This window comes from Lactuca saligna, chromosome 9 (genome assembly GCF_052625555.1).
Source record: "Lactuca saligna cultivar CGN05327 chromosome 9, ASM5262555v1, whole genome shotgun sequence".
Taxonomy (NCBI): domain Eukaryota; kingdom Viridiplantae; phylum Streptophyta; class Magnoliopsida; order Asterales; family Asteraceae; genus Lactuca; species Lactuca saligna.
Genome location: NC_136425.1, coordinates 166,473,240 through 166,491,687, shown reverse-complemented (window position 1 = coordinate 166,491,687; position 18,448 = coordinate 166,473,240). Strand labels below are relative to the sequence as shown.

At 32.9% G+C, this 18,448-nt stretch overlaps 2 protein-coding genes across 3 annotated transcripts; one reads left to right on the top strand and one right to left on the bottom strand.

Moving 5' to 3' along the window:
- The first annotated feature begins 7,010 nt into the window (after positions 1-7,010).
- Positions 7,011-15,063, top strand: LOC145017728 (translation elongation factor Ts (EF-Ts)). Of its 2 annotated transcripts, XM_078975701.1 has the most exons (10): positions 7,012-7,168; positions 7,335-7,405; positions 7,496-7,784; positions 7,889-8,061; positions 8,169-8,255; positions 13,839-14,013; positions 14,097-14,281; positions 14,433-14,558; positions 14,648-14,736; positions 14,837-15,063. In XM_078975701.1, exons 2-10 carry the CDS (start codon positions 7,400-7,402, stop codon positions 14,871-14,873), a joined length of 1,167 nt encoding a protein of 388 aa, XP_078831827.1. In that variant the 5' UTR covers positions 7,012-7,168; positions 7,335-7,399; the 3' UTR covers positions 14,874-15,063. The 2 variants fall into 2 exon arrangements, with proteins under 2 accessions (XP_078831828.1, XP_078831827.1); XM_078975702.1 differs by lacking the exon at positions 7,335-7,405 and having other exon boundaries at positions 7,011-7,168.
- Positions 15,054-16,809, bottom strand: LOC145017729 (chlorophyll a-b binding protein 8, chloroplastic-like). Its single transcript, XM_078975703.1, has 3 exons — positions 16,622-16,809; positions 16,077-16,138; positions 15,054-15,709 (listed from the first exon to the last, which is right to left on the bottom strand). The coding sequence occupies exons 1-3, from the start codon at positions 16,763-16,765 to the stop codon at positions 15,100-15,102; spliced, it is 816 nt and encodes a 271-aa protein (XP_078831829.1). The 5' UTR covers positions 16,766-16,809; the 3' UTR covers positions 15,054-15,099.
- Between the last annotated feature and the right edge of the window lie 1,639 nt (positions 16,810-18,448).

Here is an 18,448-nt window from a genome sequence, read left to right as displayed (position 1 = left end):
ACAAATAATAACCCTAAGTATTACACACTAAAATAGTGTATAGTAGTAAAGGGATCGAATCCACGGAGATTGGTTCAATTTGATAACTCTATGAAAAATCTCTTTGTCAAAATACTTGTGAAATAACAATAAAAATAAAATGGGGGGTTTTGGTGTTTTGAAATACTTGAAACGAACTAGAGTTAACTATGATTTAAATAGACAAATGCAACAAAAATAAGAGTTTGATGTAAAATCAATAAGGGAGAGATGGTTGACTTAAAGTTTCGTCACTTTGACTTTTGATGAACATATCATTAGAACCCAATAGTGCAATACTTTGATTTAAATCTTTAATTTGGTTATAGTAATCCAAGGAGCTTGAGATTACCTAGACTTTTCTTAATTGTTGAAATGGCTAGAGAAGCTCATAACAATTTCCTTAGTCAAAGTCACTAATTCCAAATAGCATGTAATTAGTGAAAGTCAACTAGCATTAAGAACCAAAAAATCATCAAATCCAAGAGGAGTCAATTGCTTTCACTACCATGTTGGAGGAATTGTTTTTATGATTGTGTGAAGCAAAAACAACACAAAAATCACTTGTTGCTTGCTAATTTGAGGATCATTTACTTAATCAAGAAATTAGACAACTAATCACCACAAACATATTTAAACTCATGAATAAAAACATACTAGTAATGATAATATGATGAAACACAAAACATTTCCATAAAGATTCAAGAACAAGTTCATAGATTCTTCAACATCCAACAAAAGTTCAAATGATTCAACAAAAAGTCAACCAAGATTTGTTTAGCCAAGCATGGCTAAACTCAAATGAACAAAATTAGATAAGATTGTACCAAACATTTGACAAGATTCAAGAGGTGAAAAGAAGATGTTCTTCAAGTGTTCTTGGCCTCCAAAAGTGCTCCAAACTCCAGAGAGAAAAGCTCAAAATCGGACCTCCAAGATAATCCTAAAGAGGCACACCCACCTTCCCAATATAGAGCTCTAAGCAAAATCCCTAAATTGCCCTTGTCAGGAATCCACGCGGGCCACGGGGAATCTTACGCGGGTCGCGGGTACTGACGGGAATTTTGGGCTTCTTCAAGTCTTGGGCCCCCACAGCTAATCCGTTGGCCCAGTTCGAGTCCAATCAGCTTCTAGCCCATTTTTCTTCAATGTTTCTTCAATTTGAGCCCAATTTGTCTTTCCACATCACTCAAAACTTCCGCAAACTCCCAAATATTGATCTTGCATACTCAAGAATTCTCTCGCATCTTTCAAATTTAAAGCTCAATTCTTCCAAGCCTTCAAGCAATTGACAAGTCCACCCCGTGAATCACCTTCATAGCCATCAAGCATGAAATCTCCAATTCCCTTCAAGCCCAATCGCCTCCCAAGAGTGCCGCCCTGCTAGTTTCCAAGAAAATCTGCAATAATGCTCAAGAAACTAGAAAGTACCCCGAAATGGTCATAAAAATAACAAAAGGGAAAATATGCATGAAAGTTAACTAAAATGCGAATTAAATGTACTAAAATAAACTATAAAAAGAAGTAAATAAAATGAAGCTATCATTTTGGTTCTTATTTAATATTTTTGTCTCTATTCCAAATATATTAGATATGTTTTTAGGACAAATTTGCAAAGATAATATACTCACGATATATTTATTTTGAAAGTGGACTAAAAATATTATAAAGACTAAATTATTATAATGTTATAAAACCAAAATTATTACAGAACTAAAGAGGACTAAACTGCACAAATGGTCCCTATGATTTGTCAAAAATCGCTACATTGGTCAAAAAATGTTTGGATTAGTACCAGAGGTCCAAACTTTTTATTTTATTGCGAGTTTAGTCCAATTTGTTATAAACTTTTTTATAATGATGAAATTGCCCTTACCTTTTCTTTTTTAGTTTTTTTATTATTTAAATATATTTCTAATTAAAAAAAATAAAAGAAAACTTTCCTTTAATATTTTATTTTTATAATTATTTATAACAGAAAAAAATAGAAAATAAAAATGCAAACTCTCTCTCTGTCTCTCTGACACCCCGTTCCCGAGTTCAATTTAAGGAGAGAAAAGAAAGGAAATTGGTGGAAGTGAGAGGAAAATAAGAGAAATTGGTGTTCCCGAGTTTCATTAAAGGAGGGAAGTGGAAGGAAATAGAGGGATCACTTTCCCTCCTAACTTTCCTTCCGATTTGGAAGGATTTGGAGAGAAAGAACACAATGTTTAACTTTCCTTCCATTTCTCTACAACTCGGAAACACAAAAGACAAATTTCTTTTCCTTTCTCTTCTTTTCTTTTCTCTCCTTAATTTCTTTTCTCTTCTCTTCTTTTCTTTGCTACAACTCGGGAACGAGGTGTCTGTCTGTCTGTCTGTCTGTCTGTCTCTCTCTCTCTCTCTCTCTCTCTCTCTCACCCCTATCCTCCATCTCCACAAAAAAAGTTGCTCATCTCCTTCACCACCACCAGCGATGGAGGGTTCCGGCGAAGCGGCTTCCGACGATTCAAGCTAGGGTTTCTGGCGACGTAGATCTGAGAAAGAGGTAAATGGCGAAGGACGAACTGAGAAGATAGTTGAACTCTGTCGAGTTTGCTAAAAATCAAGAAATCATTTGCAAAATCTAAGAAATCGTTTTTCCAACGAATAAGAAACCATCTGAAGGATGACATAGATCTATCGAAAATCGGACTCAATTACTCCCTCTTTCTATTTGCTCTTCGCCGAAACCATCATCACCACCGTCACCTTCGTCTTTTATCTTCTCATCCAATACCACCTTCATCTATTTTCTTCTCCGATAACAACATCCATCTGTGGCTAGGGCCATTGTGTCGGTCTGTTTGTCGCCGACGATGACGGTGACGTCTGTGACTCGATATAAACTCTTGTTTCCAGACATTTTCACCGCCTTTCAAAACCCTAACTTCATCTCTCATTCTCTAACGACAACACCCATTTCTCAGATATATGCCATGTTTGTGAAGTTTCATAGGATCCAAATTAAAATGCTAGGTGCTCAACAGATCTTAAAGATGAAAACCCTAGTTTTGGATGAGAAAGATGGCGACACGAGGGTTTTAACGAAGCTAGGGTAAGGGTTTCTATCTGCAACGATGACGAAGTATATCAGAAAATCGATGAAACCGTTAAACCGGACCTCATCGATGGAGGTTTGGTGACACACTGATCATATCTCTTCTTTTCTGGCGAGGTGTCAATGTAGCAAAAGCCCCAGCGTCGCCACCCTTCTAGTTTTTCGAAACCCTAAGTTTTCAGATTTGTTTTCACCATCTCTCTCCCTCTTGACGAGATGTTGGTGCTCCGGTGATCGGCGATGTTTGTCCAATGGTGGCGACGTTTTTCTTTGTAATAGAAAGAGGGTGGGGAGGGTGTACTGTTTTAATTTTGTTTTTTTTATAAGTACAGAAATAAAAAAGAAAAAAACAAAAAATGAAAAATGAAAATCTCGAGGGTAAAATCGTCATTTAAAAAAAATTCATAACAAGCTGGATCAAACTCACAATAGACAAAATTGCAAGACTGGTCCTGTGGTATGTCAAAACTGGCAACTTTGGTCCAAAATGGGTTTGACTTGCAAGGATGGTCCAATAGTTTCGTTTTGTTGCGAGTTTAGTCCAATTTCTTATGAATTTTTTTATAATGACGGATTTGCCCCTTATTATTTTATTTTTCATTTTTCTTTTATTACAACAATTAAAAAACAATTAAAAATAAAATCTCTCACTCTTTTCTCTCTCTCTCTCTCTCTCTCATCTCTCGGCAATCGAACCCATCTCCATTACCTTCACCTGCAAATAGAAAGTGCTTTCTTCTTGAACACCATCTCTGTCTTTATCACTTTCACACCTCCAAATCAAACACCATCAATTTTCTTCTTGGTTCAAACCTACAAATCGAGAGTTTTCTTCTTGCTTCAGACTTGCAGATATAGAATCAAACAAAAGCCCATCACCACATGTTTATCGTTTATCTCTATCCCCTATTATGTTCATGATGTTTTCCAAAAAACATCCCACATTGAACTCTTTCTACACATTCCATAAATCTTAATCTTGTAAGACTTAACATTTGGAACAATATCTCTTTTTGGAATTTGATTGAACAAGTCTTGATTCAACATTGTTTTTAGAACAAAAGGCAAGAAGAAGAACAACCAAGGAGGCCACCGGAGCAGCCCCTTCGCTGTAACAATCGTCCAACAGTGACCCACAGAGGGTTGTCGGTCTCGACGGACCCCTTGCACCTCATCGCGATTTCCCTACCTCACCGGAGCTCCCTTCGATCTGCATTTCATTGAATCGCATACAACCACCCCAAATCAATACAAGAAACATATAGCAGGCAGTTGCAATTCAAATCGTTTCAAGAAAAAAAAACGGACACTAGCTAGCCTTATAACACTCAGATTGAAAATCAAAAATCTAGAAGGTGAAGTACGAAATCCATTTTAGTTTAAGAAACTTTGGGGAAGTGGAATTGCACCTGCTTCTTTTAATAATTATACTATTTTTTTGATATTGGCCCCCTAACAAATCTTCAATTTCACCTGAAAATCACAATCCTTTGAGAGGGTTCACTGAATGTCCGACTATCGACGCCACCACGCTGAAATCTGGGACGACAATCACCACGTCACAGTCGACCGGCAACTCTGTGGCCATGATTTCCGCAAATTGACGACGAGATTAAACAAAGGGATTGGATGCCGCCTTTATCGACGATTAAAACTTCACCCGAGTTCACTTCTTTTTCGTATTTAGCTTCGATGGTTTGTCCACGAATTTACAGGAAGACGGGATGGAATTACTTGGTGTATTTTTTTTTTTTTTTTTTGGGGGGGGGGGGGGGCGAGAGAGAGAGAGAGAGAGAGAGAGAGAGAGAGAGAGAGATTTTCTTTTTTTATTTCTATAATAAAAAAAATTAAAAAAGGGAAAATACCAAGGGCAAATCCGTTATTATAAAAAGTTCTAACATTTTTGGATTAAACTCGCAACAAAACGAAATTATTGGACCATCCTTGCAAGCCAAACCCATTTTGAACCAAAATTACTAATTTTGACATACCACAAAAACTATTCTTGCAATTTTATCCTCACAATAAAACGAAAATTTTGAAACTTTCAAAAACTATTCTTAGCAATTTTATCCTCACAATAAAACGAAAATTTTGAAACTTTAATTCTAGTTCAAATATCTTTTGGACTAAAATAACAATTTTCAAACCAAACTTCATTTGTGCAGTTTTGTCAGTTTTGTCAATGTTAAGAAAGGAAAAACTACAATAAAGTCTCTACATATTGGCCTCATAATCGATTTAGTCCCTATATATTTTTTTTATTCAATTAAGTCCCAAATACCGGTAATCGTATTCAATTTAATCCTTTGACCCGGTCAACAGGTCATCCAACTTTCAAAAATTACATTTTTGGCCCAAATTTCAAAATTTATTACAAATTTGGTCCAAAATTTACACTTTTGGCCCGAATTTTATTTTTTTTTTACAAATTTGGTCCAAACTTTACCTTTTTTGCCCAAATTTTAGAATTTTATTATGAATTCATCCTAATTTTAGTTTTTTTTGCAACTTTTTTTTTTCAAAAAATTGTTTCTAATATGTTTTTTCTTTATAAAATCATATTTATACCAAAAAAATGTATTTTCACATAAAAATCTTATATTTTCTATATAAAACTTTTTTTAAAATTTTTTTTGTATATGAAGTATCTAGTTATAAAAATATGTATTTATTTAGTATATATATATATATATATATAAATTTGTTTTTATAAAAAAATGTATACACACCTATCACCTTTATATATATATATATATATATATATATATATATATATATATATATATATATATATGCACACAAATAGGTGTGTATCTATATTTTTTTTATAAAATCGTGTTTGTTTATATTTTTTTTATAAAAACGTGTTTGAATAATTTTTTATATAATACGTGTTCGTATACATTTTATAAAAACGTGTTTAAATAAGTTTTTATATAATACGTGTTTGTATATATTTTATAAAATCGTGTTTGTATACATTTTATAAAATGTATACAAACACGTATTATATAAAAAAAATATTCAAACATGTTTTTATAAAAAAAATATAAACAAAAACGATTTTATAAAAAAAATAGATAAAATAGGTGTTTGTATACATTTTTTTTTCATAAAAACGGATTTCTATATATTTATATACTTAATAAATACTTATTTTTATAACTAAATATTTCATATACAAAAAACTTTTTGAAGAAAGTTTTTTTATAACTAAATATTTCATATACATACACGATTTAATAAAAAAAATATAGATACACACCTATTTGTGTGCATACATATATATATATATATATATATATATATATAAAGGTGATAGATGTGTATACATTTTTTTATAAAAACAAATTTATATATATTTATATACTAAATAAATACATATTTTTATAACTAGATATTTCATATACAAAAAACTTTTTAAAAAAAGTTTTATATAGAAAATATAAGATTTTTATGTGAAAATACATTTTTTTTGGTATAAATATGATTTTATAAAGAAAAAACATATTAGAAACAATTTTTTGAAAAAAAAAGTTGCAAAAAAACTAAAATTAGGATGAATTCATAATAAAATTCTAAAATTTGGGCAAAAAAGGTAAAGTTTGAACCAAATTTGTAAAAAAAAATTAAAATCCGGGCCAAAAGTGTAAATTTTGGATCAAATTTGTAATAAATTTTGAAATCTGGGCCAAAAATGTAATTTTTGAAAGTTGGATGACCTGTTGACCGGGTCAAAGGATTAAATTGAATACGATTACCGGTATTTGGGACTTAATTGAATAAAAAAAATATATAGAGACTAAATCGATTATGAGGCCAATATGTAGGGACTTTATTGTAGTTTTCCCGTTAAGAAAACATAAAAATGTCCCTTATAAAAAATGATATTTTAGGCCCAAGCCTTATAAACCTAGCCCGGTTATCCACGCTAAACCCGCCGATAGCCAACCCCCAAATTCAAGTACACATTAACACATTCATCTCCGGCCACCGCCACCGGCAACTCTTACACTCTCTTAAACCTCACACTGCTTCTTTCTCATCTCCCGACGCCGGACGACAAAGGTATGTTCTTCTTTTCATTCACTCTCTCCTCTGTATCCATATCAATGCTTACCCAATTCCCCTTCTTATCTCGGTTGCATGTTTCTCGATTATCTATATACCCTTCTAAAATCTGTATGCATCATGATTATAAAGCTTCTGATTATATGCTAGTTTAAGAAAACAGCTTTAACAGTTATGCGATCTGAAATCATAGAAGCCCTTAATGGTACGAGCTGAGCTACAAAATCTATGGAAGTAAAGTTTTCAATTTTTCTAGGATGAAATACAACATCTATGCTATTAAGCTATTTCATATGATTGAATTCTGTAACTTATCATATGCAGTTTTCCGAAATGATGTTTTCCAGAGGCGCAAAACAGTCTATTGAGATTCTTTGCAGGCGATTGAACTCCCCTATACATTCCCGCTATGGTTACTCTACACAAACATGTAGAGAAAACTTCGTTTCTAAACCAAATTATATCATCAATCATTGTGCACTTGTGAGAAAATATTCAAGTGAAGCTTCTTCGCCTTCAGATCATATGAGCCTTATAAAGAAACTAAGAGAAAGAACCAGTGCTCCTATCAAAGAAGTCAAGTCTGCTCTTATTGATTGCAACTGGGATTTGGGTAAACATACTTTTCTTGTTTCTTTTTTTTTTTTTCTTTATTTCCCATATTTCCTTTTGTTTTGTGTTTAATCATAGCATGGTGATTGATCGATTATGTTACAGATGCTGCTCAAAAGGAACTGAGAAAAAGGGGAATTGTTCTTGCATCAAAGAAATCATCTCGCACTGCAGCTGAGGGTTTGCTTGCTCTTGCACAGAATGATACAAAGGCTGCTGTTATTGAACTTAATTGTGAAACTGATTTTGTTGCAAGAAATGAAATATTTCAGTGCTTGGTTAGTGTCACTATAATTAGGTTTATGCTTTCATTTCAAGAATTAATCAAACATCTAGTGTGTTTTACTTTTTGCTATGAATTTAATGTGTCTGTTTTTTCTTTTAGGCCTTATCTTTGGCCAAGTTGGCATTATCTGCTGAAAGTTCAGGACAAGTATCTGGTGCCTTCCCTGTTGGACTCGAGAGTTTAGAGGTAAGAGGTTCAAAATCCTGGTTAATTATATTTTCCTTAAAGGTTTTTCTGGATTTAAATTGTTGTTGTAGCTTATTTTTATTGGAAAATGACACGTTGGCTCTATTATGCATTATGGCATTGCCCAATACGACGTCGTTTTGAACATAACACTTAGGGAGCAAGTTACGGACTGTTCATTGCCCTAAGTGTTTATAAAACGAATGTTGGTGCTCTAAAACGATTACAATCAGTCAATCACTAAGTTTCTTGCCCTAAACTCGCAAAACATATCCTATCCTCAGTAAGACAAAATGTCTTTTGTTACGTCGCCGCACCACAGTTGGTCCTTCGAAGATCGCCGTCACATACCGGCGAATGACTGGCGAGACACATGACATCCAGATCACTCTTCTCAAACATCAGTTTGAGGTTTTCTTTATTAGGGAGGAAGTCAATGCCGACTAGTGTCAGCTAAGGGAAAGTCTTCGTTAGGAGATGGATTTCATGAATCGTGAGGTATATGATATACGGGTTTCTATCATCCACCTTATGATTCATGGAATCCATCTCCAGATAAAGACTTTTACCTTAACTGACGTTGATCCACATTGACTTCCTCCCTGATAAGGGAAACCTCAAGCTGATGTTTGAGAAGAGTGATCAGTGAATTAGTCATTCACTGGTATGTGAAGGCGATCTTTGAAGGACTAGCTGTGGTGTGGTGATGTAACAGAAGGTTTAGTAGACTAAATGGACCAAGTTGCTCCCTAAGAGCATTAGGTGTGGGCAACAAGGTGCAACACCAAGTTGTGCTACCTCACATGCTACATAAGCAAGTGGTGTTATAACACCAAGTGGGGAAATGGACAACAAGATGCAACACCAACTTTTTAAAAATAAATATGTTTTCTTTTTTATTTTTACTTTTTCGTTTTTTTTTTCTTTTTGCATTTTTTTTAATCACTAACATGAATATATTTTTTATAAAAAATAAAATTAAAAAAAAGACATAATATTTAAAATCTAAAATTACGATTACAATTAGAAAAAAAACATAATTTTAAACCTAATATTATAACTAAAATATCATTCAGATTACTACTAAAACCACATAACATTCCTAATTAACCCAAATATTTCTTCCTAATTTGTTCCTTCATCGCTTGTAGCACCGCTAGATCAGCAGGCGCCAAACCCTTCTCGCTCGTCCGAAGAATTGACAGCTGATGTGTCATTAGTTCCCTCTCTTTTTGCTCCTACTTCTTCCGTGCTTGCCTTTCCAGGAACTCTAAATGACGATGTTTCAACTCAATTTTTCTTTTTTTTCTTTTATTAATAAATTGTGCTCGTCGAATTTCGCTCTCATTTCCGCCGCTTCTTTTGCTCTCGTCTCCACCTCCTCCGCATGTCTTGCAGCACGCCTCGCTTTGTCGCATCCGGGCGGTCGTCGTGGTGGGGATATCTCTTGGATATCATCCGGGATCTCATCGTCGTCGGTGTTTAGGTCGATGTTAGTCTGTGCATCCGACACGTCGACCGAGCTAGAATTACGAGACCTTTTGGATTGAACCTCTGACGATGTAGGCGTTTTATTCCACTTTGGATCCGCTCGCAACAATTCCCATGATTTTTCAAAATCGAAAACATGACCCATTTCAACCTGATATTGTTCCTTCGCAGATTTAAACAAATCAAAGTCGTTGGTTCTGCTTTGTTGTTGCGCCTCAAGCCGGTTGTAAATATCGTTGAATTTGCTGCACCGCTTAGTTATCATACACCATTTGCTGCTCAACATGTCATTGTTGCGATACAAATTATTCTTTAAAATAGTGTGAAACTTGTCGAGCACCGCCCCCCAATAAGCTTCTTTTTTCATTTCATTTCCGCGAAGTTAGTGTTTTGAAGTAGCACACCAAGCCGCAGTCAAAGCGTATTTCTCTTCCGGTGTCCACCATTGTGGAATGTCTTCATTTTCTGTTTTTACTGCTATTGATTTCCGTTTCCCTTTCTTACTACTTCCCGCTTCCACTTGAACTGAAGGTTGTGTTGTAGGCGATGGTTGGTTGGTTGTTTGTTGCATCGAACCAAAAATAGAGAAAAGATTTTGTTGTGAATTTGGGTCTTGACCAAATCGATTTTGTTGAACGTAAGGTGAGTTGGGAAGTTGCAGTGATGGTGAAGCGGGATTGAAAGCGGCGCCTTGGTATGAGATTTGTGATGAACCTTGAGACAATAAAAGGTTGAAATAATTTTCATACCCCGCAAATCCGAGAGGCGAGGTTGTGTTTGGGTTTGATGATGGAGGGGGGGTGTTTGGGTTTTGCTCCATTTTTTGAAATTTTAAAAGAAAATATGTGTATAAGATATAGAGAGAATGAGAAAAAGGTTTGTAAAAATTTGAAATAAAATGAGTATATATATATATATATATATATATATATATATATATATATATATACTAGTAGCGTACCCGCGCGATGCAGCGGACGACGGATAATTTAATTCTCGATATTAGTTGATTTTATTCAGACGACAAATAGTTTTTTTTTGACCTATTTGGACGGTTTTGACTGCTCTTTTTTTGTATCAGTTTTTTTCGATCCAATCTTTTTTTAAACGTCTTTCTTTTTAATATTGGTTTTTTCTAAATCAACTTGGTCTAGCAGTCTTTTTTGTTTGGTTATTTTGGTTCGAATTCAGGCTTTTTCTATTGGGTTTCATTTTTTTTTTTTTTTTTTTTTTTTTTTTTTTTTTTTTTTGTTTTTGTTCAACTGTTAGGAATTTTGAAGTTTATGTTTTCATTTGAGTTAAACCTGTTCATTTATATTCGTCTACTTTTGTATAATTGGAATAAAACTTTATAAACCGAGACATTGAATTTTAATTAACATTATTTTTGTGGTCGTATTACATTAACTTAAAAATTAACTATTCTAATGTATTGTGAAATTTTAAAAGAAATCTTAGTTAATTTATATAATTCGTTTACTTTTAAATAACAAAAATCAATCTACAGAAATATAATATTTTAAAATTTCGTTTTAAATTGAACATACTATTTTAAGATAACTTAATTAATTAATTACATCACGATAAAAATAATATTCCATAACATAAATTAATAATAATAAACTCCAAAAGAAGGGTTAATAATTTATTTATCCTATGTTTTTATTTGGAGTCTTTAAATATCTTTAACGTTTGTATTTTTAATGAAATTGAAATTAAATATGGATCATTTTTACATAAAAATAATAATATAGTATTTTAATATAAAATAATAACAAAAAATACAAATACAATTAAAAACGTAATGCAGAAAACTTTTTTTATTGAAAACATATAAAACACGATTATCAATAAAAAGTTGGTAATTGACATAAATTATACCTTTATGGAAAACCGAAAAGCCAAACTAATTAATTTATAATTTGTTTTCATTATTAGATTTTCTATTATTTTTTTTGGAAAACGGCAAATATTATAAAAAACCACATCAAGGAGATGTGGAGAACAAACAAACAGTACAAAAGAAAACGAAAAAATCAAACGAAGAACAACAGGGAAATTGAAAACACTTGCAAACAAAGGAAATGACTAATATTCAAAACTCTCCAATTCATTTTTTTGAATGAACCTCTATGCTTGCACCATATGAATGTTGTTTTTATTCTTTCCACCGTGTTCGCTGAAACTATTGAAATTTTTTCAAAAATCCTTTTGTTCCTATCCATCCATATGAACTACAAAGCTCCACATAATATTGCATTGAGCATACTTCTTTTATATTTACACTTCGACCACCGTGAGATGAACAGGAGCATATTATCCACCGAAAGAAATCTGTCACATCTAATCTCGCACCACACCATTATCGAATCCATTATTTCCTTTGCCACATGACAAGTTAACAAAATATGTTCACATGTCTCCTCCTCTGAATTGCATACACCACACATAGTATTTGGAATTATGATACCCTGTTTTTTTATTCCACAGCAGATGGAATTCTACCGAGTTTTGCTCTTTAGATGAAACATAGAATCTTAAAGGGAATCAACTAATCCCAAGCAAATGGTCCGTCGTTGACGATATATCCCGCCAATTCTATTCTCTCCCGTAACATGCAGACCATAAACCTGCCATCTCTTACAAAGTCAGATTCCCAACATCGATCTGTTGAATTCCACGACACAATTTCCTTTGGTTCAATGTTATATTGCATATAGCGATTTCGTGTTTTTATAATATTTTTCCATACCCCGGTGTTGGATCACATAGAGGATTCATCCGCTTTCAAGCGCCACATCTATTTGGCTAACAAAGAAATATTCGTAGCTTTAATGGACCCAAGCCCAATGCCTCCAACCTTCTTTGGTGCTATAATCTTATCCCATTTGACCCAATAAATACTTTTTTTGTTATGCTCTCTACACCAAATGAATTTCCTCCTAATTTTCTCAAGTGTGTCAAGAACGCCATTTGGGATTACAAATATAGACATCAAACTATTATCCGCCATAAAAACGAATGTGTTAATTAGTATCATAAATTCTTATTATTAGTTTCAAAAATATATTATCTTTTCATTTTACTTATCTTCTTGAGGTACCAAATTTTAGCAGTAGAAAAGTTGGGTTTCTTCTTTGGGTTTTTTCTTGAATTTAATAACTACCAACATTTCCTTAATTTACAACTTTTTTCCAAATACACGGTGTGTTTCAGATTTAACCATCAACATCTCAAGACAAAATTTCTGGAACATAATCCAAAACTCGATAAATAAAGAAAGTAAACTTTTATGCTCAAGAGTGAAACATGTTAATAAAAATCAACAAATATACAAAATAGTTATAAATTTTTTTATACAAGATCTATACAAAATGCAACATGGATTTATATACAAAACAATATGGCCCATCAACAATGACAAAATGTAGCATATGATATGAAATTATAATCATCTTTCTCAACTTCAATCACCCAAGTTTTATTCAAGTACAAAAAATATAATCATCTATTGTGATTATTAATAATAAAATACAAAAAATAAATTTGGATTAACATCAGAATCCCTTTTGTTGATAAATGAAGAGTTTTTTCAAGTTTTATTCAAAAAGCCAAAAAAAATAAAATAATTTTTTAAAACATTAAAAATTTATCAAAGCAACCATACACAACACGATTAAACAACTAAACCAATAACCTAACCATTAAATCAGCAAACAACCATAATCATTGTTAGAATGATATTTACAGTGAGCAGAAATATAATACATTTTTGTTAAAGATCTATAAAAATACTACATAGGTCAGAAATGTGTACAATACCCTCAAGTAATAATGATAATAAAGGAATCTTGTTGACTCCTATAGCATAGAACATTTAATCGATGATAATGGGCAAATAGGTAATTGTATCTTTAGAGGTAAATATTAAATAATAAATACCACCCTTAATCTAGATATAGCTATAAACGAGTGTTTCTTTTACTATTTATTGCATAAAGAACAACTTAATACAGAAAAGTTACAGTTACAAAGTTTTTCACAATTAGGGCTATTAAGCTATATATAGTTAGAGTCTCAAATTTTCTGTAGGATTTGAAGATCAATATTAATCATCCAAAATTAAACGGAGAAACAACAGTCCAAAATGCAATTAAAGAAGTCGCTGCAATGATGGGTGAAAACGTAAAACTGAGAAGGGGTTTCACAATGTCCATGTCAGCACATGGTGTAATGTCTACATATCTCCACACATGCCCACAACCTGGTAACATAACATTATATTATTATTTACAAATTTTGGAAACTTAAATGTTTTTTCAAGAAAATGATTAAATGTTTTTTTTTAAGGGTTGGGACGAATTGCGGGAATTTTGTCACTTGAAGTTGAAGATGAAAAAGTTTGTTTAGATAGTGTGCAACGTGTAGGTGCTGAGCTGGCTATGCATGTGGTGGCATCAAAGCCTTTAGTTTTAACAAAAGAACTTGTTTCTAATGATGTTGTTGAAAATGAACGTGAGATTCTCAAGTCACAGGTGATTTTATTTTTTTATTTATTGAAAAAATGTAACAGGTAATAAAAAAAAGATCAAACCAAAAATCAAGACTTTGTAATTTGGTTTTTTGTTTTTGAAAAAAAAAAAATGAAAAAGTTTAATGATTTTTGATCGGGTATTTTTATAATAGGCGGAAAGTTCTGGAAGGCCTCAGGCAGCGATAGAGAAGATGGTTGAAGGGAGATTAAGGAAATATTTTGAGGAAGTTGTTTTAATGGAGCAAAAATTCATTGTGAATGACACGATTAACGTGAAGGTATATTGTCATTTTTTTAATATGAAATAATAATAGTAATAATAAATATGATGGAGTTTTTTTAATTAAAGAAAAAGAAAATCTTGCAGACGCTATTAAGTGATCTATCAAAGGAAGTCGGCTCCCCTGTGAAAATTGGAAACTTTCTAAGAATGGAAGTTGGAGAAGGACTTCAAAGGTAAACATGAAGATTTTTGTCCTGTTTATGCAAAATATGTCAATTTTATATTTTTTCAATTTATGCGAAATATTTGTATTTTTCTGCTTTCACTTTGTAGAGCTGATGCACCCGAAGCTTTAGCTCAAGCTGCATGATGATGACGTGGCGTCTCGTTTAATCTTTATTCTCTTATCTGTTATGCTAACGTGCAGCTACAATTCGCACGGATTTTTGCTTCTAGAAACTGAGAATTTATATAATTTTTCAAAGTCTTTAATGTATGAATACCGATAAAACCTTAAACTTGAAATTTTGTTAGGAATTAAATTATAATATTCCGAATAACACTCTGCCATGTATTAACAAAAAAAGATTTACACTTTAATGAAACTTAAGGCTGGTCAACACATTGTTGTTGACCGGGTCAGCCAAATGGTCTAGAAAGTTCTGGAAGGGTCCAACACCCGTAACCAAACCCTGAATAAAATAACCCAAAATCGCCAACATCGCCAATCTACCATTCTTGATTTCCTTCAACTTCAACTCTTTCATTGACTTCTCATCTTTCCCAAACTCTAACGGGTTAAAAAACGGGCCGCCCGGGTATGCTGGGTCGCCCGACCCAGAAAACCCTTTTTCCAACCCTAGAAAGTATTGTTTCCCCATTGACCCAGGGTTATACCAATCTTGGAATCTTCGGTGCTCTGCGAAACCCATAAGTGCCATTTCCATGAAAAATAAGGTCCATGGGTCGGCCCAATAGCTGTAGGTGCCAGCTGGCGGGATGACACCAGTTTGGAACCACGGGAGGGCGGTTTCCGGTGGGATGAGACCGAGTTTCCCGAAAATCTCGGGTGCGATGGCTCCGGCTGCACCCAACATGGCGAACCGCCCGTTGATGACTTCACTGTAGGCTAGCCATTTGGGCTCGATGAACCCACCGGTTCTTTCTGGGTCTGAGAGCCCAAGTGGGTCGAACCCGAAATCACCACTGTATATTTTGAAGGTTTTAGGTAAAATAAAGATTGAAATTTTGAAATAGATTCTTAAATCTTGAGTAAATTACAAATTTTGTATGTGTTTTACTCATTTAGAAAATGACTTCAAATTTTGTACTAAACTTGAAATTTTGAGTAAAGCACAGGGACTATATCTGTAATGAAATACAAACTTTGGGACAAAACAGTGAGAGACATTTTCAAAATTTCGAGAATCCGAAACAATATGCAAACTTAAGGATGTTTTCAAGAAGATTTCAGAAAATTGATCAAACTTGCTATTTGAGAAAAGCACAAGGACCAAATTTGTAATTTTCTGTAGATTCTTTTTGAAATAGCAAGATTGAAGTAAAGTAGTACCTGCCGTCTAAGTAAGAAAGTGATTGTTTTGATGCAAACCAGAGTTGTCTGCCTGTTCCTTGCTGATATACAAACAAGTTGTCAAGTAATTATAAAATAGCAACGCACTTTTAATTTGTTAAGAAAAACTAATGTGATTTTATTTATTTTTCTATTATAGAATCCTACCTTTTTTTTTCTTTTTTTGTGGCGTTGTATTGTCAATGTTTTTTAAGGCGTTGTACTTTTTAAAATCTACTAAATTTTAGGATTGTATTTTCAATTATTTTTCTTATTACGACAGTATACTTTAGAAAGGCTGTCCAATTATCAAAGTGAAAATTTCTTTGTGTTTAAATGGCATTGATTTGGTATATATTTCAAGGTACTATGTTGTAATAAGAAGTGATGCTATAACAAACAAATCAACAAAAGCACATTTTACATTTTACGAAATCGCCTTAAGTGGGACAAGTCTTGAATATACATTATGACATTGATAGGTGTGTGTGTGTGTGTGTGTGTGTGAGAGAGAGAGAGAGAGAGAGAGAGAGAGAGAGAGAGACCTTGACAGGGGGAGAAGAGGCAGCTTTGACAAGAAAAGAGACTTTTCTTGATGGTGTTTGAAGTGGTTTTCCGGCCAATATTAGCCTGGTGGAGTCACCGGAGGAAGTAAGAGATGATGATGAAACAAGTGCTTGTGCTGCCATTTTCTTAATTTACTTCAAGTGTAATCGGGTTGAATCCAATGGCAAACCGATTAAATATGAAGAGGGGGTGCTTGAAAATTCATGGGTACCAATGAGGATTGGACATGTGACATGAGAGATTTCTTTTGTCCTTGTTGGACATCGTTTGACACGTGGATGGGGTAAGATTGGGTTACAAGATCTTGTTGATACGTGTAGTAATGTACTATGTTTGATTGGTCAATATTTCTAAGATGACGATGAGGGGAACCTCAATGTTTATCTACCGCCGACTTTTGTTATTTCTCAAAACCAACTAATAGTTTGTTTCATTAATAATCCAATTTATCATCAATTTAAATAACAATATGAAGCTTTCGAACTTTATTATGTGGTATTAAAAAATCAAGAATAAACAAAGAGTTACGATAAACCATGTTCCATGAAAGTAGTGTTTGGAGAGTAAAACTCATTCAGATGCAGTTCAAACAGCCAAAGATAGGGATGACTGTCCAGTCCATTATTTCAAAAGGTTCAAATTTTTTTTGGGCTATGTAATATTCATATATAATCATTAGTTTTTTTTTTTTTTTTTTTTTTTTTTACATAAGATAAATTATAGGAAGCGAGAATGAGCCAAGTTTAAAGCTCGAATTTAATACCGTATAATTATCGTTATTCATAAACAAAAACAAAGTGGATATTTGCAACCAAAATCTGGAAAATCGAATAGACAAATTGTAAACTGTTGGCCTATGAATCAATTAAGAAATGACAAAATGAATTATTTGATCATGCCTTCTCAATTCTTAAGTTTTAATAGTTAGAATCTTATTGCATATAGAATCGTATTCACCGTTATTATTATTATAGCATCTGTAGAGGGAAGTTTTTCTGAATCCAAATTTCCGGTTTTAGCTTTTTAATGGTTTGATTCAATCAATTCTAGGTAAAAAAAAACCGGTTTCAACCGGTTGTACATAATATTGTTAAATTTGTAAAATTCTTTAAACTATCATAACTAATTTGTTTGAATATGAAATGACATTATAATCTTCTCAACATATGGTTTTACTCTTTATTTGTAAAATTCTTTAAACTATCATAACAATTTCACCTTATTTGGTTTACATATTCATGAAATTACAGTCCTCCGAAAAAAAATGTATCAAAACAGAAATATTTTCTTTTTTTCTGCATTTTGATGAATCCTAATTCATTCAAGAGTCAAGAAAACAACAAATAACTCATCTACAACATTGGATAGCAACTACTTTAACAGCTTGTACCCTATGCATTGCAAGTTGTGCAGTTGCAATCAGTCCAAAATCCAAAAAAAAAAAACCATGCTTAACGACCAGTTATCAGTCCACTCATTTCCCCCACCCCTAATCCTAGATGCCTTCAAGTGCCCAAATCACATTAAGTAAAAAATTATTAGAAGTTCATGGTTTTGACTTTTGAGTTTTCCTAATTTGATGATTTTTGTATAATTGTCCATGATTTTGAGTTTTCTGTTATAATGATTTTTTGTAAGACGATGCTTCAGTGTTGAATTTCTTCATTTTCACATGAAATGAGAGAAATGCTTGGTTCTTCACACATTAAATGTAATTGTTTTATAGTAGCATGTTATCATTATGATGAGATACCCATGGTATATACTTGCATTTTTCAGAACAATTTCACAATGAAAACAGAGGA

What these genes read in the sequence shown, in the direction of transcription:
- LOC145017729 (XM_078975703.1), bottom strand. Translation starts at nt 16,765, where the DNA reads ATGGCAGCACAAGCACTTGTTTCATCATCATCTCTTACTTCCTCCGGT. An exon ending in CCTCTTCTCCCCCTGTCAAG is followed by an intron (nt 16,139 to 16,621) that starts GTCTCTCTCTCT and finishes TTTGTATATCAG; the next exon opens with CAAGGAACAGGCAGACAACT. An exon ending in CTTTCTTACTTAGACGGCAG is followed by an intron (nt 15,710 to 16,076) that starts GTACTACTTTAC and finishes CAAAATATACAG; the next exon opens with TGGTGATTTCGGGTTCGACC.
- LOC145017728 (XM_078975701.1), top strand. An exon ending in TGATTGCAACTGGGATTTGG is followed by an intron (nt 7,785 to 7,888) that starts GTAAACATACTT and finishes ATTATGTTACAG; the next exon opens with ATGCTGCTCAAAAGGAACTG. An exon ending in ATGACACGATTAACGTGAAG is followed by an intron (nt 14,559 to 14,647) that starts GTATATTGTCAT and finishes AAAATCTTGCAG; the next exon opens with ACGCTATTAAGTGATCTATC.